This window comes from Heliangelus exortis, chromosome 9, assembly GCF_036169615.1.
Source record: "Heliangelus exortis chromosome 9, bHelExo1.hap1, whole genome shotgun sequence".
In the NCBI taxonomy this organism is placed as follows: domain Eukaryota; kingdom Metazoa; phylum Chordata; class Aves; order Apodiformes; family Trochilidae; genus Heliangelus; species Heliangelus exortis.
This window is the reverse complement of record NC_092430.1, coordinates 709,146-728,915: the sequence shown is the minus strand read 5'-3', so window position 1 is coordinate 728,915 and position 19,770 is coordinate 709,146. Positions and strand designations below refer to the sequence as shown.

The following is a 19,770-nucleotide window of genomic DNA, read 5'->3' as shown; positions in this document are numbered from 1 at the left end:
CCTGTGGTGTTTGGTCCCTGGCTCCTCTGGGTGCTGTGCTGTGAGTGCCCAGCTGATCCTTCTGATGAGCCTGGAATTCTTTTTTTTTTTTTAATCTGTATTTTTGTGGCTCATGTTCTGGACAGGGGGCGATGGGACTTCAAACCTCTCCCCTTGTAGTATTTCCTGGAACAGGGTCTGTTTTCCCCAGTTGGGGCTGGCCCAGGTGCGCATGCCCGGGATCGGCAGGGTGTGGTTCCTGAGCAGGCTCCAGAGCCAGGCGGATCGAAGTTAGTTCACTGATAGTAACCCGAACCAACACTAGCTCGACTGACTCTGTTCGCGAACCGAGCTCGCGCCCACGGCGAGATTCGTCTCACGCAACATCTGGCCCAACTGGGCACAGGTGGGGCGAGCACCGTCCGGGCCCACACCCGGCAAGTCCTGGCACCTGCTGCCTACAGAAGCACGTGAGGCTGGTGGGAATCATGCTCCTGTTGTACGTGAGAGAGGATCCGGTGATTAACATCTCCGAGGTGGAAGCTGAGACTGTGGGCACTGGGATCATGGGGAAGATGGTAGGAATGGTGGCAACCCTGGGCTGAGGCTCCTCTGTTGTGTGTAAAAGCTCCTGACCAATTCCTTGTCTTTTATCTTTCAGGGTAACAAAGGTGGCGTTGCCATAAGGTTTAAATTCCATAACACTACTCTGTGCATTGTGAATTCTCACCTAGCAGCTCACATAGAGGAATACAAGAGGAGGAACCAGGACTTCCAGGACATCTGCTCTCGGATGCAGTTCCGCCAGTCAGATCCCAACTTGGCCTCTCTCACCATTGCCAAACATGAGTATGCTCCCCCTCTGGCTGTGCCCATCGCTCCGTGGGGCAGGGAGAACTTGAGGAACACAGGAGAGTGCCAGGTTCTCCTGGCTGGGATGTGGGAAGGGGTCAGAAATGCTTTACTGGAACCCTGGGGCTGAGGGTGGTCACTGTCCAGGTCTAACAAGTCACCTGCCACCCTGTGCTCTCCCAGCTTTGTTTTATTTTCAAGTGAGGATGTGGCAGCAATGTGCACTGATTTCCCCAGGGGGATTTAATCTCTGGGATATCAGAAGCACCAGTTATCAAGAGGCAGTGACAAGGATGCAGAACGGGAATTAAAAGCAGCAAAAAATAGAAAATAAAGCTTCACTTTCAGGTTTTCACTGCTGCTTGTTGTCTCTGATGGCCAAGCAGACACAGCACCCAGCTGACAGTGTTGGGAGGAGCTGCTGGGTCCTGCCTGTGGCCAGACCGTGCACACTTGTGCTCTGTGTTCTCCTGCAGTGTGATTTTATGGCTGGGTGACCTCAACTATCGTCTGGAGGATCTCGATGTGGCAAAAGTGAAGCAGCTGGTGGAAGAGAAAGCTTTTCCAGAGCTCTGGCAGTATGACCAGGTACTGAATGAGGCAAAGGAATGCAAATGCAGTCTTTGAAGGCTTTACAGAGGGAGAGCTTTCTTTCCAGCCAACACACAAATATGATGCTGGCTGTGATGACTAAAGAGTGGCAGATCTAATGAGTATAAACAGGAACAGTTCTTAGGTTATTGCTCTTCCTCTCCTTTAGGTCCAGTTTACATCTATTCATCTTGCTTTTCTTCCACTGATGTTTACCAGAACTTTTTCCCAGGAAAAATCCATTGGCTTTCCCCAGGGCTGTACAAAATCAAGGAATTATTTTTGTTAGTTTCTTTTTGGTTGTTGTTGTTGGTTTGGGGTTTTTTCCCTTGGCAAAATTTTGAGCATCTTTTACTTGCTGATACCTTCTCTACCTCCTCAGACCAGCTATATAGAGCCTCTGTACCTCAGATCAGAGCAGCTGGGGTCTGAAATGGAGCATTTGTGCTGTCTGTAGCCGAGTGCATCCTTGTGTAAGTCTGGGTATTGCACTGATTGGATCCAAAGAACAAAAGAAATATTTTCAGCTTTGAAGAAGCAGAAAGCAAAGCATGATACAGAGCTACTTAAGAGCAGACAATTTTGCAACTGCTCAAAGCAGCTCTGGCAAACACAACTTTGGTGGAGACCTGGCTGCAGGCCATGGCAGGAAAACAGAGTCTCTGGGAGAGCAGTGTCTTGCCTTGCTTTGTTCCTCCACCTGAGCTGTAATTTTGGCCTCTGTTTTAGTGAGAAATGCTGCTCTTTCCAGCTGTTTCCTTTGATCTCTTTGCGAAGGAATCATCCAAAGAAGAAGAGAAGCAGGAGGAGCAGAAGAGGGAATGCAGTAGGAAAGAGGAAAGAACTGCAGTTCCCAGATGTGTGAAAGAAACAGTTATTGGCGTTGGCCATCAAGTTTACCAGACACCTTTGAAAGACAGAAAAATAGCCTCTATTATAAAAATATTCTCAATGTGCACTCTTCCAAACACAAGTGGGTGGAAAATCAGAAGTAAAGAAGCAGCTGTAATAATTTTGCAATTTTCATTTCTGTATGCCCTCACCAACTTGAAGAAAGGATCCCAGGCAATAGAGGTTCTTCTAGACAAAACACAGGCCATGAACTTTTAATGTCATTTTCAATGTCAGAGAGCTGCAGCAGAGAGCTTTGTGCCTCACAGGGTTTCTCTTGCTGCAGCTCAGTTCTGTTGCTTTCCCTGCTTCTCCCAGAGAGCTCTGGTTGTTTCCAGGTAAGAGAACACTGCAGCCACCAGGGACAGGCAGATCCTTGGCACTGTTAGGAAAATATTCCTGGCACTGAGGCATGTTGTGCCACATAACATGGGGCAACTCCTTGATGGGGAAACTCCATTTCTGGGGGCTAGGAAAAGGACTGAGACCTAATCCCATAGTGTTCTTACTACTCCCTAAACTCTTGTGCAGTATGAACTGAAGATGGAACAGGTCCCTTTTGTCATTTACACCTCAGATTCTAAGAGACTGCCCCCAGTAGAAGTTGCCCCTTTTTATTTTTCTGTTTGTTTCCACGTGGTGTATCTTTTTGGGTTGTGTGAGGACTAGAAGCTGGAATCATGGAATCTTTTTGGTTGGAGAAGACCTCCAAGATGACCAAGTCCAAGCTCTAACAGTGAGTTGCACTTTCTAGTTGGCAGAGAGTGGCAGACCATGGTGGAAAGAGCAAGGGCTTGGAGAACATCAGAGAGGTTCAGGTTGGGCCTCCTCTGCCCTTCCCCATACGCCCCCTCCAGGACCCCCAAAATGCCCTCTGAACCCCTCAGACTGCACCCAGGAACCCCTCCAAGACCCCCCTAAGGTGTCAAAGGTTCCCAGGAGGCTGGAGAGGGACAGGAGACCCATTGCTGCCCCCCGGCCTGGGCAGGGGCGGGTAAGACGCAGTGAGCAAGTGTTGAAAGTAACACCCCCACCCCCACCCTGGGTCAAAACTGCCTCCCCCCAGGAGGTGAAATTCTGCCCATCCACCCCCCCCCAAGGGGGCCCAAACTGCTCCCTCACTTTCCTATTTTCTCTGATACTTCTGTAGAACCCAGTTACTGCAAAACACCTCATTGAGTTAAACTGGTTTTGTCAAGAGATCTGAACCATCCTGAGAAATGCTCCTTTCAGTCTTGTCTGCTCACCCAAACATTGATTATTTTGAGTGAAACAGAGAAATGTGAAACAGATCCCTGGGGGCAGAAATGAGCTGCCTGGGGGGTGTGGATATCCTGGGTTTCACTGTTTGGCTTTTATTTGCAGGCAAAGCAAAGTCAAACCTGAAGTGACAGCTGAGATGGTGCAATCCTCTGATGTGATGGATTCAAGAAAGGCTTCACTCTTGCCAGAACCGGACTTTGGAGTCAGAGGTACTTTAATAACAGCTCGTCTGAAAGAGATGGAGGATTCCTACACAGAAATCCAGAACTTCAGGTAAGGAGCACTCCTGAGAAGAACTTACTATAAAGCTGTCAAAATCACTCTTGTTTGTTATTTTATCTGATGTCCCTGTGAGTAAGAAATTCATGAGAAAAGGATGATTCAGGCTTTTCAGCAGCTTTGGTTCCTCGTTTGAGAGAATTTCATTCATGTCTTTTTCAAGGCTTGCCACATGGTTCTTGTAATAAAAATGGCTTTTTTGACATTACTTTTTCCTGAGCTTATTTCAGACTCTGTAAATCAGTAAATCAGTAAAGCTCCAACTGCACCATTTTCATGATCCACAGGTCCCAACATTCCTGTTGGGATTTGCTGCACTTGAGTTGATGTAAGGCTGACATCTATTGCTGCTGCCACATCCAGGCCCAAGCCGTTGGCGGGCGGTGCCGTTAGCGGGGGGAGCGGCGGCTCCGCAACGATGCTTCGTGAGAGCTCCGCTGAGCGACCGGAGCGGGGCGGCCACCGGAACCGGTACCGGTACCGAGGATGGATCAGTTGGTGGCCATCCAGGAGAGCCTGGAGGAGGGGAAGATCTGCCGGATCGTATCCTTTGGCTCGGTCGCGATGGTGCCTACGGGGGGCGGCCCCGGGGGTCCCGTACGGTTCCGTCTCTTCCTGTCTGATCCCGTCCGGTCCTGTCTGGTCCCGTCCTTCCTTGACCCTCGGCCCAGGCGGTGCAGGGGGTTCTGGTCGACGGGGAGAGCCGGGAGAGCCGTCTGCTGGGGCTGGTGGAGAGCGGCGGGCAACGCGCGTAGGTGCCGGGGACCCGGGGGTACCGGGGGGGTGGAGGAGGGAGCGGTGGGGTCACCATCCCGGGGACGCTGAAATGCGGTGTGGGTGTGCGGAGGGATGTGGTTCAGTGGTAGCCCTGGCTGGGTTCGATGTTGGACCGGAAGATCTTAAAGGGCTTTTGCAAGCAAGGCTGTTCCTGTAGCATCTGGAGAAGAGCTGAGAGCTCTGAGGGTCTCTTACCGGGCTTGGAAACTTCTTACCCCAAACACTTTCTGCTGGGGCAGGAGCCTTGGAGGTTTGGAAGTGAAGTGCCTGGCAAGTCCTCTGGCTGCGTGGTATGAATGTCAGAGAAAAGCTCAGGCCCTAGAGGTTCAGGGCTGGTGAATTTTCCCAGAACCAAATCAGTTCTCATTGAAATGGGGGTACACAGCCCATAAGTGACTTTGGGGGCTGCAGGAGGCAGCTGGAGGGGTCGGGGTCTGTCTGTGCCTGCAGAGGTGCCAGAATTGCTTTTGCCTGCTCTGTGCTCGCAGGCTCCATGTGTACACTCACCAGAGGATGGCCATAGCAGCTGAGGATGTCTGGCTGGAGCAGGTTATCCCCATCACAGAAGAGTTTGTAGTGGAAGAAGGTACTGGTGTGCTCTGGGGGCTTACTGGGCGTCTCTAAAGAGGGAGATGAAGGAGTCTGGAGTCCATAGTTTGTTCTTCTGCTTGTTGAAATTTGGAAACTCTTCGTCCACATTTTTTATGCAGTTGGTAATCCCCGGTGGCACTCGTGCATCACGTGTCACGGGTGGGAGGGCCCCACGGGGTCAGTAGCTCTGCAAGCCGGAGCACCCTGTGCACTGGCAGGTTTGTTCTGCCTGGTTCCCTTCCTACGAGGAGGGTTTGGGGTTTGAGGAGCTCACGAGCACCATCACAGTCTGCAAACCTGCTTCCCAGCTTTGTCACTGAACTTTGCTTTCCCTTTGCAGTTGTCCTGGACAGTGACCTCCAAGTCCTTGGTGAGTTCTGTGGGTGTTTTAGTGCCTGTCACGTGTGTTCCCTGGGGCTTGTGCTTGGCGAGGCAGACGTGGGGGTCTTGTGGTTTGGGGGGGATCTTGTCTTGGGTGGGCTGTTTGCCATGGTTTTGGTTCATGCTCACAAATATCATCACCCCAGGATTAATTTTCCCAAATATTTTTAAAATTCTACCAGGTGGTGAATGAATTGTTGTTACTTAATGGGCAGAATAAGAGTTTTTTATTTATTACAAGTGCTGATTTTTATATTTTTAAATGGCAATCTCGTGGAAAGCGTGGATAAAGACCATGGTAATTCCAGCAAGAAGCAAAATAGCTCAGCTGATTCCATTACCACACCTAGATGAAGGTTGGTTGGCATTAAACAAGTGAATCCTCCTTCGGTAATCCCGAGGGATTCCCACACGTGGATTATATCCTCATTTTAATGACCACAATGTCCTGTTTGCTTGCTTGTAATTAGCTCCCAGGAGAGTAATCAAGGACGGTGTAGACTCGATACAAGACTATATATGGCTTTTCACCAAGGTTATTGGCTTCCTATCAAGGTTGTTCAATGACTATATATAGTTTTGATTGTACTTAGCCTAACAGTAATGCCTTGCGATTCTAGTTAGCCTTAGTGTTGCTACCAGTAAGACCTTACAGGCCTTGCAGGCCTTGCATAGGCAATGCCCAATCATTGACAATCCTCCTCCTCAGCTGGTAGAAGATCCGGATGTCTGCTGGAAGCAGACTGGGAATCTAACAAAGCAAGGGAGGAGGGTGAGCTGAATGTGCTGTCAGGAGAGACTGAATGGCCCTGCCTGGCACCCAGCGGTGTGCCAGCTCCCGAGGACAAAGCCAATCCTGGGCTGGGGGACCCAAAGAGGGGACTGGTACAGATCAGGAGCACAGCAAAGCAGCCAGAGGCCCCTCACTCACCTGTCTCCAGCAGCTGGGCCTGTGTTGTGGGGGGATGGCTTCCCTCCTCTCCTTCTCCCAGCCTGGCCAGCCAGGGCTGGCTCGGGGGTCTCTGCTCAGTAGAGAAGGAGGAGAGGCCATGGGGGAGGGATATGGGGATGGGTCTGTCCTCATTCCTGGAGAAGGAGGAGAGGCCATGGGGGAGGGATATGAGGATGGGTCTGTCCTCACTCCTGGGGGAGGAGGAGAGAAAAAAGCCAGTTTCGAAAAAGCCAGTGTATAAAAAAAAATATTTTTTTTACAGCGATTTGATAGCTAAAAATCAGATCAGCTGCATCTGAAATCCAGAGCAGATCATTTTCTCTCGGGAGAAACTGACAGATGAACTGCTGAGCTTTCTTCTTTTCAGCTGTGTCAGGTGCAGGACGTCCAGGAGGAGAGTGAAGCAACAGCTCCCCAAAAATGCTGCCTGCATTTCAGAGAAAAAGCCAGAGAGAGTGAGACAGAGCCAGCAGCTGCAGGGGTCACAGGTAAAATCCCCCAACCCCAGGCAAGGTGACACTTGAGGGCTCGCTCAGCCTGCCCAGGGGACTTTGGAGAAAGGGGTTTTGTGAGAAATGCTGCAAATCCCCTCTGAGCAGGGCAGTTGGAGTTGTGGCCTTACCAAGGATATGCGCATCCAAGTGGTTTTTCCCTGATTTTCTCAGCAGTTCCTGTAGAAATGCCATCAGATACTCAAACACATTTTTGTGGCACCTGGGCAGTTTAGAGATGATCTGAGGAGGTGGGGAAAAAAAAACAACAAACCCACAATATTTCTCTTGAAGATGTGGCAATGCCTCAGCAGCTTCATCTGCTTCCAGCATCACCCAGTTTGCAAACAACTGCTCTGAGTAGCCCAAAGCAGTCAAGATCCTTTATTTATTACCAGATAATTCAATTTCTGAGAGCAAAACCCCTTTGCTGGTCTCACATAAAGCAGTTTGTCTCCTTTCCCTCTAAAATCAGAGGAGTTTTACCTGGCTGCTCAGTCTGTAGCTGCAGGCACTCTCCAGACATCTTCTGTAGAACCTGGAGCAGATGACAGGCTCTGGCAGGCTCTCCAGGAAGAGCAGCAAAGCTTCAGCAACTGAGTGATTGCTGCCAACTGATCCCCAAGTGGTTAAGGAAATGGGGGGCAAGAAGAGCCTGATCTGCTTTGCTGGAATTTCTGCTGAAATGGGGGGCAAGTTCACAGCTGGGAGCTCAGACACCAACAGCACAAGGACCTGGCAGAGGTTTTCACACTGAGCACAAGGAAATGCAGCTGTCAGTCACCCCAAGGTGAGAGGGGGGAATTAAAACCCCCTGGGGGAACCCACTGATTGCATCTTTTCAGCTCTTGGCACTGTGACCCTCAGGGGACATCAGGCTGCAAGGATCCACAGGGTGTCCTATCAGCCATGGCAGGACAGCCTCGGGGAGATGCAGTGGGCTTGATGGTCACAGGGACAGTGAAGGGAGGGGATGGCTCAGGCTGTCTGGGTGTCTCTTGGTGCAAGAGAATATAGAAAGAAACAGACTTGGGAACAAGTCCCCCATCATCACCCATTTTTTTTCCTTTTTCCCTTCCAGGTGATGATGGTCAAGCCCCAGGCCCATGCAGCCAATCTCTGCACACAAGTCCCCTGGCGCTGCGTGTCTGACACACGTTTAATAAAAGAACACAGCCCCAGAGATTTTCTCTGTTCATCTTCAGATGGGGGAGGGGGGGGGGGGGGTGTAAGTGAGGAAGATCTGCTCTCCCATTTCCTTTTTGCACCTCAGCAAATCCACTGCAAGATTTACACTCAAGAAATCAAAGGGTAAGGGATGCAGAAGGCTCCAACCACCATTTCCACTGACTCCCTAGAAATATGCAAGACCACACCATCAGTCACACTGCCCTACCTGCTCCAGAGGTGTCAGACCAGAAATGATGGTTTCAAGACAGAAAACACAACACAATCCAGCACAACAACAACAACATCAACCTGAAGAAACCAGGAACACAAACCAAGGGTCCCTAATCAAACCTTAAAAATGAAAACAAGCTTGCTTCCTTGAAAAGAAAGCCCAGGTTGGTAGGGTCTGGCCCAGCTGCTCATCACTGCTTGCTCCTCTGGGGCTCTGCCCAGCTCCCTGCCCCCAGCTCTTCATCCCTCCCTCCCTGTCCTTTGCCCATCACAACTTTGGGCTTTCACTGGCTGTCTCCCTCTCAACACTTCCCAATTCCTCCCTGCCGGGTCTCAGAGCCACTGCTGTTTCTCTCTCTCTCTGTCTCCACATCTTTCTCTCCCTCTCCTCTCCTGGCCTTATTGTCCCTCTCTCTCCTGCAGCCTCTCCCCTTTCCTGCCTCTCCCTCCCCACTCCCTTCCTCTCCCCTCGCCCTTTCCCCTCTCTCCTGCTCCCTCTCCCACCCCTCTGTCACTCCCCTCTCCTGGGGCCTTTTCTGTCTCTCTCAGGCCCCTGGCCCGCTCTCTCTCCATCCCCCCTCTCTCCTCCTTCCCGCCCTTCTCCTCTCTCTCCCTCCCTCCCTGCCTCCCTCCTCCTCCCTCTTTGCCCCCTTCCCCTCCACCTCTTTCCCGCTCCTCACCACTCTTTGTCCTGCCTTCCCTCCCTGCCCAGATCCCCTTCCTCCTGCTCCCCCTCCCAGCTGGGCCGGGGCCGGGGCAGCCCCGGGGTCGGGCGGGCCCAGGCAGCAGGAGAGGAGGAGCGCCCCGGGGCATGCTGGGAGCTGTAGTCCCGGGGCATGCTGGGAGCTGTAGTCCCGGGGCAAGCAGGGGGCTGCCCGGCGGACATCTTGGTTCCCGGCCCATGCTGGCAGGTGCTCTTTCCCCACTCTCCCCATCCCGCAGCCGGGGAAAAATTCCAGGAGGGCGGCGGGGATGAGCCAGCAGCTCCTGAAAGCCCTCCAAGTGAAGGAGGAAGCATGCAGAGGCGGGGGGGAAGCAACGGCACGTACCCTGGGAGGAGTAGAGAGGTGGTCGGAGCAGCTGGGGAGCAGGGCAGGAGAGCCACATCCATCCCAGGTAGGATTGAATCTTGCCGGGGTTGGAAAGAGCAATAAGAAAAGCTTTGAGAGGCACATAGGTGGGAATGAAAGGAGAAGCCAGGAAAATGTAGGCCCTCTCCTGAAGGAAATGTCAGACCTAGCTCCAGAGGATATTGAGAATGCTGAGGTTTTCCAGGACTTCCTTGCCTCAGTCTCCTCTGGGAAGTGCTCATTGCCTGATTGCAGAGGCCACAGCAGGGGAAAGCAGGGCCTGGGACAGCCAAGGAGCCCCCACTGGGGGAGAAGAAGAGGTTTGGCTCATCTAAAGAACCTGCAGGTGCACAAGTTTATGGGTGCAGTCTGAGGGGTTCAGAGGGCATTTTGGGGGTCCTGGAGGGGGCGTTTGGGGATGGGCAGAGGAGGCCCAGCTCAGGTGGAGGAACAAAGCAAGGCAAGACACTGCTCTCCCAGAGACTCTGTTTTCCTGCCATGGCCTGCAGCCAGGTCTCCACCAAAGTTGTGTTTGCCAGAGCTGCTTTGAGCAGTTGCAAAATGGTCTGCTCTTAAGTAGCTCTGTATCATGCTTTGCTTTCTGCTTCTTCAAAGCTGAAAATATTTCTTTTGTTCTTTGGATCCAATCAGTGCAATACCCAGACTTACACAAGGATGCACTCGGCTACAGACAGCACAAATGCTCCATTTCAGACCCCAGCTGCTCTGATCTGAGGTACAGAGGCTCTATATAGCTGGTCTGAGGAGGTAGAGAAGGTATCAGCAAGTAAAAGATGCTCAAAATTTTGCCAAGGGAAAAAAACCCAAACCAACAACAACAACAAAAAAGAAACTAACAAAAATAATTCCTTGTTTTTGTACAGCCCTGGGGAAAGCCAATGGATTTTTCCTGGGAAAAAGTTCTGGTAAACATCAGTGGAAGAAAAGCAAGATGAATAGATGTAAACTGGACCTAAAGGAGAGGAAGAGCAATAACCTAAGAACTGTTCCTGTTTAGACTCATTAGATCTGCCACTCTTTAGTCATCACAGCCAGCATCATATTTGTGTGTTGGCTGGAAAGAAAGCTCTCCCTCTGTAAAGCCTTCAAAGACTGCATTTGCATTCCTTTGCCTCATTCAGTACCTGGTCATACTGCCAGAGCTCTGGAAAAGCTTTCTCTTCCACCAGCTGCTTCACTTTTGCCACATCGAGATCCTCCAGACGATAGTTGAGGTCACCCAGCCATAAAATCACACTGCAGGAGAACACAGAGCACAAGTGTGCACGGTCTGGCCACAGGCAGGACCCAGCAGCTCCTCCCAACACTGTCAGCTGGGTGCTGTGTCTGCTTGGCCATCAGAGACAACAAGCAGCAGTGAAAACCTGAAAGTGAAGCTTTATTTTCTATTTTTTGCTGCTTTTAATTCCCGTTCTGCATCCTTGTCACTGCCTCTTGATAACTGGTGCTTCTGATATCCCAGAGATGAAATCCCCCTGGGGAAATCAGTGCACATTGCTGCCACATCCTCACTTGAAAATAAAACAAAGCTGGGAGAGCACAGGGTGGCAAGTGACTTGTCAGACCTGGACAGTGACCACCCTCAGCCCCAGGGTTCCAGTAAAGCATTTCTGACCCCTTCCCACATCCCAGCCAGGAGAACCTGGCACTCTCCTGTGTTCCTCAAGTTCTCCCTGCCCCACGGAGTGATGGGCACAGCCAGAGGGGGAGCATACTCATGTTTGGCAATGGTGAGAGAGGCCAAGTTGGGATCTGACTGGCGGAACTGCATCCGAGAGCAGATGTCCTGGAAGTCCTGGTTCCTCCTCTTGTATTCCTCTATGTGAGCTGCCAGGTGAGAATTCAATATGCACAGAGTAGTAGTGTTATGGAATTTAAACCTTATGGCAACACCACCTTTGTTACCCTGAAAGATAAAAGACAAAGAATTGCTCAGGAGCTTTTACACACAACAGAGGAGCCTCAGCCCAGGGTTGCCACCATTCCTACCATCTTCCCCATGATCCCAGTGCCCATAGTCTCAGCTTCCACCTCGGAGATGTTCATCACTGGATCCTCTCTCACGTACAACAGGAGCATGATTCCCACCAGCCTCACGTGTTTCTGTAGGCAGCAGGTGCCAGGACTTGCCGGGTGATGGGCCCGGACGGTGCTCGCCCCACCTGTGCCCAGTTGGGCCAGATGTTGCGTGAGACGAATCTCGCCGTGGGCGCGAGCTCGGTTCGCGAATGATGTCTGCTGGAAGCAGACTGGGAATCTAAAAAAACAAGGGAGGATGGAGGCTCGTGGGCTGAACCACATCCCTCCGCACACCCGCACCGCATTTCAGCGTCCCCGGGATGGTGACCCCACCGCTCCCTCTCCACCCCCCCGGTACCCCCGGGTCCCCGGCACCTACGCGCGTTGCCCGCCGCTCTCCACCAGCCCCAGCAGACGGCTCTCCCGGCTCTCCCCGTCGACCAGAACCCCCTGCACCGCCTGGGCCGAGGGTCAAGGAAGGACGGGACCAGACAGGACCGGACGGGATCAGACGGGAAGAGACGGAACCAGACGGGACCCCCGGGGCCGCCCCCCGTAGGCACCATCGCGACCGAGCCAAAGGATACGATCCGGCAGATCTTCCCCTCCTCCAGGCTCTCTTGGATGGACACCAACTGATCCATCCTCGGTACCGGTACCGGTTCCGGTGGCCGCCCCACTCCGGCCGCTCAGCGGAGCTCTCGCGAAGCATCGTTGCGGAGCCACCGCTCCCCCCGCTAACGGCACTGCCCGCCAATGGCACAGACACGGCCCAGGTCCGGCCTGGGCTCCTCTTCTCCTGCCCGGCCCCGGTTCCTCCGGCCTTTGCCCCCAGCGGCACCGGACACGGAATGACGCGGCGGGGCCGGCAGAGCGGTCCCCGGGAATAGGGGCTGTTAAAAACATTTGACTCGTCTTAGCGATAACAAAACTTTTATTGTAAATGAGAGAGATATATATGCAAAGCAGCGCACTGGGCGACCGAGGCAGGACACCTCCGCCAACGGTTCGCGCCTTGGATAGGGTAAACCAGTCCTTTTATACTTTCGGTAACCCCCCTCCCTCTTAGTCCTTTATTAGTTTCTCATTGGAGGCTCTTTCGCGGGCTCTCTGTATTGGTCCCTGGTCCGCAGGTTCTGTCCCGTTGCTAAGGGAAGAGCTTCTTTGTTCTGTCTTGCGGACTTGCCTCGTGGTCTTCGACATGCCCCAACATGTTTTCCCACAAACAACCCGAACAAAAACCCCGATCCTATGATTACAAACCACACCCAATTAAACATTCTAGGGAAGGATTCATTCAACAAAACAATAAAAATTTCAACTGGTATTTATTACAGGGGCGGTGGTGGCGGGGGCTGGCGGGACAACGGGACCGGGAGCAGCTCCCATCCCATGCACGGAGGGGTAAAGGGGGGGGCACGATCTCCGCCCTGGTCCCAGAGGAAAGGGGAGAGGGGCAGGAGGGTTGATTTCTTGGTGAAAGCAGGAGATGTCCCGTTTTAACAAAAAATGGGTGGGATTTTTGAGACAGAAACCCCCTGGGTTTCATCCCATTTCCAGGCGCTGGGGAGAGGCTGCCACTGGGGCCTGAAACAAAAAACTCAGCCCAAACCCTGGGCTGTGGCTTTGAGGCACCAGAGCAGGATGAGGCAGCCTGGAAGGAGCCAGACAGCAATTCCTCCAGGCTGCAGCAATTCCTCCAGGCTCCAGAAATTCCTCCTCCGGGCTCCAGAAATTCCTCCTCCAGGCTCCAGAAATTCCTCCAGGCTGTAGCAATTCCTCCTCCAGGCTGCAGCAATTCCTCCGGCAGGCTCCAGAAATTCCTTCTGACTCCAGAAATTCCTCCTCCAGGCTGTGCTCATCCCATCTGATGTAAACACTTTGAAAATACAAAATATGTCTCTTGAATCAGTATTTTTTCTGCTCTTTTTAAAATATACCAAACATCCTCAATTAACAGATTTTTCCCCCAAACTTAACTAGCTTCTGTTTTATATCATGCTTGACAAGCTCCTAAAGATAAGACTGCTTATCCAGTCGCCTGCTGGTACATGGTCCAGACAAAGGTAATAAATTGAGCAGGGTACCAAGGACTGAAAGACAATAATAAATAAAAGAGAAGTTCTTGAGATGGCAAAATCTGTGTTATTTCTAGCAAGTCTGTGTGCCAGTGATTTATGAAAAGACAGAACTCCTTCTGCTGTATAAAACTCCAAGAGAAAAAGGAGAAGTGCTCGGCTCTTCTTCTCCCCCCCCCCCCTCAGCACTTCGGCTTCAAGCTACGGGACAGAGAAGCGGCAGGAGCGACAGACCCTATGCACCCGATTACAGCCAGAGGCCAGGGCCGGCGGACGGTGATAACATCTTGATTACTCTCTCCTTCTTTTCTCTTCTTAATGACTCTTCTCTCCAAAGTAACTAATTGTATAAATCCTAAATAAATCCTTTTAACTTGTTAAAATCATAAAGCCTGATTATTTTCGTAAATTCACGCGTTGTCTATGAGTAGTGGCTGAATTTTCCTCTCAAACAAAATATAAATAATAACTCGGATCATAACACCATCCCATCCCATCCCATCCCATCCCATCCCATCCCATCCCTGCAACCCAGGAGCTGCCCAGCCGGTGGCATCGCAGGAGGACTGGGGAGTGAAAGCCTCCCTGGAGCCAGGGCCAGCGCTGTCCTCCTGCAGCACCCAGGCTCTCCCGGCCTCCCCAGAACCCCCCATCACAGACACACGGACTCTTTATATTTTTGCAATCTTTTCATTAAAGAGACACCCGTGGGAGGGGGGAGCAGGGCGTGTGGCATTGAGGTGACACGGGGGAGCTTTGCCCAGCTCCATCCAATGCAGGAACAGCTCTGCTCTGCCTTAAGCAGGAGAGGATCACAGATGTGATGTAGGATCATCTAAAACAGGAGACACATTTGGATGAATCCCATTTTCCTGCTTAAGAATTGGAGCTGGAGCACAGTTACGCATCCTACTTACCCAGGTGAGGTATTTCCATAGCAGAGTAGTTTTACACTAACAAGAAGCTGCCCACAGAGGCTGTGCTGCAAGCAGATTATTAACTAGAGCAGCAAAGCTTCAGCAACTGAGTGATTGCTGCCAACTGATCCCCAAGTGGTTAAGGAAATGGGGGGCAAGAAGAGCCTGATCTGCTTTGCTGGAATTTCTGCTGAAATGGGGGGCACGTTCACAGCTGGGAGCTCAGACACCAACAGCACAAGGACCTGGCAGAGGTTTTCACACTGAGCACAAGGAAATGCAGCTGTCAGTCACCCCAAGGTGAGAGGGGGGAATTAAAACCCCCTGGGGGAACCCACTGATTGCATCTTTTCAGCTCTTGGCACTGTGACCCTCAGGGGACATCAGGCTGCAAGGATCCACAGGGTGTCCTATCAGCCATGGCAGGACAGCTTCGGGGAGATGCAGTGGGCTTGATGGTCACAGGGACAGTGAAGGGAGGGGATGGCTCAGGCTGTCTGGGTGTCTCTTGGTGCAAGAGAATATAGAAAGAAACAGACTTGGGAACAAGTCCCCCATCATCACCCATTTTTTTTCCTTTTTCCCTTCCAGGTGATGATGGTCAAGCCCCAGGCCCATGCAGCCAATCTCTGCACACAAGTCCCCTGGCGCTGCGTGTCTGACACACGTTTAATAAAAGAACACAGCCCCAGAGATTTTCTCTGTTCATCTTCAGATGGGGGAGGGGGGGGGGGTGTAAGTGAGGAAGATCTGCTCTCCCATTTCCTTTTTGCACCTCAGCAAATCCACTGCAAGATTTACACTCAAGAAATCAAAGGGTAAGGGATGCAGAAGGCTCCAACCACCATTTCCACTGACTCCCTAGAAATATGCAAGACCACACCATCAGTCACACTGCCCTACCTGCTCCAGAGGTGTCAGACCAGAAATGATGGTTTCAAGACAGAAAACACAACACAATCCAGCACAACAACAACAACATCAACCTGAAGAAACCAGGAACACAAACCAAGGGTCCCTAATCAAACCTTAAAAATGAAAACAAGCTTGCTTCCTTGAAAAGAAAGCCCAGGTTGGTAGGGTCTGGCCCAGCTGCTCATCACTGCTTGCTCCTCTGGGGCTCTGCCCAGCTCCCTGCCCCCAGCTCTTCATCCCTCCCTCCCTGTCCTTTGCCCATCAAAACTTTGGGCTTTCACTGGCTGTCTCCCTCTCAACACTTCCCAATTCCTCCCTGCCGGGTCTCAGAGCCACTGCTGTTTCTCTCTCTCTCTGTCTCCACATCTTTCTCTCCCTCTCCTCTCCTGGCCTTATTGTCCCTCTCTCTCCTGCAGCCTCTCCCCTTTCCTGCCTCTCCCTCCCCACTCCCTTCCTCTCCCCTCGCCCTTTCCCCTCTCTCCTGCTCCCTCTCCCACCCCTCTGTCACTCCCCTCTCCTGGGGCCTTTTCTGTCTCTCTCAGGCCCCTGGCCCGCTCTCTCTCCATCCCCCCTCTCTCCTCCTTCCCGCCCTTCTCCTCTCTCTCCCTCCCTCCCTCCCTCCCTCCCTCCTCCTCCCTCTTTGCCCCCTTCCCCTCCACCTCTTTCCCGCTCCTCACCACTCTTTGTCCTGCCTTCCCTCCCTGCCCAGATCCCCTTCCTCCTGCTCCCCCTCCCAGCTGGGCCGGGGCCGGGGCAGCCCCGGGGTCGGGCGGGCCCAGGCAGCAGGAGAGGAGGAGCGCCCCGGGGCATGCTGGGAGCTGTAGTCCCGGGGCATGCTGGGAGCTGTAGTCCCGGGGCAAGCAGGGGGCTGCCCGGCGGACATCTTGGTTCCCGGCCCATGCTGGCAGGTGCTCTTTCCCCACTCTCCCCATCCCGCAGCCGGGGAAAAATTCCAGGAGGGCGGCGGGGATGAGCCAGCAGCTCCTGAAAGCCCTCCAAGTGAAGGAGGAAGCATGCAGAGGCGGGGGGGAAGCAACGGCACGTACCCTGGGAGGAGTAGAGAGGTGGTCGGAGCAGCTGGGGAGCAGGGCAGGAGAGCCACATCCATCCCAGGTAGGATTGAATCTTGCCGGGGTTGGAAAGAGCAATAAGAAAAGCTTTGAGAGGCACATAGGTGGGAATGAAAGGAGAAGCCAGGAAAATGTAGGCCCTCTCCTGAAGGAAATGTCAGACCTAGCTCCAGAGGATATTGAGAATGCTGAGGTTTTCCAGGACTTCCTTGCCTCAGTCTCCTCTGGGAAGTGCTCATTGCCTGATTGCAGAGGCCACAGCAGGGGAAAGCAGGGCCTGGGACAGCCAAGGAGCCCCCACTGGGGGAGAAGAAGAGCTTTGGCTCATCTAAAGAACCTGCAGGTGCACAAGTTTATGGGTGCAGTCTGAGGGGTTCAGAGGGCATTTTGGGGGTCCTGGAGGGGGCGTTTGGGGATGGGCAGAGGAGGCCCAGCTCAGGTGGAGGAACAAAGCAAGGCAAGACACTGCTCTCCCAGAGACTCTGTTTTCCTGCCATGGCCTGCAGCCAGGTCTCCACCAAAGTTGTGTTTGCCAGAGCTGCTTTGAGCAGTTGCAAAATGGTCTGCTCTTAAGTAGCTCTGTAATATGCTTTGCTTTCTGCTTCTTCAAAGCTGAAAATATTTCTTTTGTTCTTTGGATCCAATCAGTGCAATACCCAGACTTACACAAGGATGCACTCGGCTACAGACAGCACAAATGCTCCATTTCAGACCCCAGCTGCTCTGATCTGAGGTACAGAGGCTCTATATAGCTGGTCTGAGGAGGTAGAGAAGGTATCAGCAAGTAAAAGATGCTCAAAATTTTGCCAAGGGAAAAAAACCCAAACCAACAACAACAACAAAAAAGAAACTAACAAAAATAATTCCTTGTTTTTGTACAGCCCTGGGGAAAGCCAATGGATTTTTCCTGGGAAAAAGTTCTGGTAAACATCAGTGGAAGAAAAGCAAGATGAATAGATGTAAACTGGACCTAAAGGAGAGGAAGAGCAATAACCTAAGAACTGTTCCTGTTTAGACTCATTAGATCTGCCACTCTTTAGTCATCACAGCCAGCATCATATTTGTGTGTTGGCTGGAAAGAAAGCTCTCCCTCTGTAAAGCCTTCAAAGACTGCATTTGCATTCCTTTGCCTCATTCAGTACCTGGTCATACTGCCAGAGCTCTGGAAAAGCTTTCTCTTCCACCAGCTGCTTCACTTTTGCCACATCGAGATCCTCCAGACGATAGTTGAGGTCACCCAGCCATAAAATCACACTGCAGGAGAACACAGAGCACAAGTGTGCACGGTCTGGCCACAGGCAGGACCCAGCAGCTCCTCCCAACACTGTCAGCTGGGTGCTGTGTCTGCTTGGCCATCAGAGACAACAAGCAGCAGTGAAAACCTGAAAGTGAAGCTTTATTTTCTATTTTTTGCTGCTTTTAATTCCCGTTCTGCATCCTTGTCACTGCCTCTTGATAACTGGTGCTTCTGATATCCCAGAGATTAAATCCCCCTGGGGAAATCAGTGCACATTGCTGCCACATCCTCACTTGAAAATAAAACAAAGCTGGGAGAGCACAGGGTGGCAAGTGACTTGTCAGACCTGGACAGTGACCACCCTCAGCCCCAGGGTTCCAGTAAAGCATTTCTGACCCCTTCCCACATCCCAGCCAGGAGAACCTGGCACTCTCCTGTGTTCCTCAAGTTCTCCCTGCCCCACGGAGTGATGGGCACAGCCAGAGGGGGAGCATACTCATGTTTGGCAATGGTGAGAGAGGCCAAGTTGGGATCTGACTGGCGGAACTGCATCCGAGAGCAGATGTCCTGGAAGTCCTGGTTCCTCCTCTTGTATTCCTCTATGTGAGCTGCCAGGTGAGAATTCAATATGCACAGAGTAGTAGTGTTATGGAATTTAAACCTTATGGCAACACCACCTTTGTTACCCTGAAAGATAAAAGACAAAGAATTGCTCAGGAGCTTTTACACACAACAGAGGAGCCTCAGCCCAGGGTTGCCACCATTCCTACCATCTTCCCCATGATCCCAGTGCCCATAGTCTCAGCTTCCACCTCGGAGATGTTCATCACTGGATCCTCTCTCACGTACAACAGGAGCATGATTCCCACCAGCCTCACGTGTTTCTGTAGGCAGCAGGTGCCAGGACTTGCCGGGTGATGGGCCCGGACGGTGCTCGCCCCACCAGTGCCCAGTTGGGCCAGATGTTGCGTGAGACGAATCTCGCCGTGGGCGCGAGCTCGGTTCGCGAATGATGTCTGCTGGAAGCAGACTGGGAATCTAAAAAAACAAGGGAGGATGGAGGCTCGTGGGCTGAACCACATCCCTCCGCACACCCGCACCGCATTTCAGCGTCCCCGGGATGGTGACCCCACCGCTCCCTCTCCACCCCCCCGGTACCCCCGGGTCCCCGGCACCTACGCGCGTTGCCCGCCGCTCTCCACCAGCCCCAGCAGACGGCTCTCCCGGCTCTCCCCGTCGACCAGAACCCCCTGCACCGCCTGGGCCGAGGGTCAAGGAAGGACGGGACCAGACAGGACCGGACGGGATCAGACGGGAAGAGACGGAACCAGACGGGACCCCCGGGGCCGCCCCCCGTACGCACCATCGCGACCGAGCCAAAGGATACGATCCGGCAGATCTTCCCCTCCTCCAGGCTCTCTTGGATGGACACCAACTGATCCATCCTCGGTACCGGTACCGGTTCCGGTGGCCGCCCCACTCCGGCCGCTCAGCGGAGCTCTCGCGAAGCATCGTTGCGGAGCCACCGCTCCCCCCGCTAACGGCACTGCCCGCCAATGGCACAGACACGGCCCGGTCCGGCCTGGGCTCCTCTTCTCCTGCCCGGCCCCGGTTCCTCCGGCCTTTGCCCCCAGCGGCACCGGACACGGAATGACGCGGCGGGGCCGGCAGAGCGGTCCCCGGGAATAGGGGCTGTTAAAAACATTTGACTCGTCTTAGCGATAACAAAACTTTTATTGTAAATGAGAGAGATATATATGCAAAGCAGCGCACTGGGCGACCGAGGCAGGACACCTCCGCCAACGGTTCGCGCCTTGGATAGGGTAAACCAGTCCTTTTATACTTTCGGTAACCCCCCTCCCTCTTAGTCCTTTATTAGTTTCTCATTGGAGGCTCTTTCGCGGGCTCTCTGTATTGGTCCCTGGTCCGCAGGTTCTGTCCCGTTGCTAAGGGAAGAGCTTCTTTGTTCTGTCTTGCGGACTTGCCTCGTGGTCT

The 19,770-nt window shown here is 52.7% G+C and overlaps 4 protein-coding genes across 4 annotated transcripts in view; 1 reads left to right on the top strand and 3 right to left on the bottom strand.

Moving 5' to 3' along the window:
• The first annotated feature begins 4,223 nt into the window (after window positions 1-4,223).
• Window positions 4,224-6,320, top strand: LOC139800058 (type II inositol 1,4,5-trisphosphate 5-phosphatase-like). Its single transcript, XM_071752748.1, has 5 exons — window positions 4,224-4,398; window positions 4,527-4,606; window positions 5,121-5,218; window positions 5,564-5,675; window positions 6,314-6,320. The coding sequence occupies exons 1-5, from the start codon at window positions 4,342-4,344 to the stop codon at window positions 6,318-6,320; spliced, it is 354 nt and encodes a 117-aa protein (XP_071608849.1). The 5' UTR covers window positions 4,224-4,341.
• Window positions 6,321-6,741: 421 nt separating this feature from the next.
• The window catches only part of LOC139800057 (type II inositol 1,4,5-trisphosphate 5-phosphatase-like), a 142,810-nt gene continuing 129,781 nt past the window's right edge, over window positions 6,742-19,770 (bottom strand). Inside the window, 3 exon segments of the mRNA XM_071752747.1 lie at window positions 6,742-6,983; window positions 7,179-7,290; window positions 7,534-7,661. Of these exon segments, the coding sequence (XP_071608848.1) occupies window positions 6,742-6,983; window positions 7,179-7,290; window positions 7,534-7,661 (482 nt within the window).
• Window positions 10,558-11,618, bottom strand: LOC139800036 (type II inositol 1,4,5-trisphosphate 5-phosphatase-like). Its single transcript, XM_071752719.1, is given in 4 exon segments — window positions 10,558-10,659; window positions 10,661-10,775; window positions 11,255-11,445; window positions 11,529-11,618. Coding segments are annotated over 4 exon segments (498 nt in total).
• On the bottom strand, window positions 17,575-18,635 carry LOC139800034 (type II inositol 1,4,5-trisphosphate 5-phosphatase-like). Its single transcript, XM_071752716.1, is given in 4 exon segments — window positions 17,575-17,676; window positions 17,678-17,792; window positions 18,272-18,462; window positions 18,546-18,635. Coding segments are annotated over 4 exon segments (498 nt in total).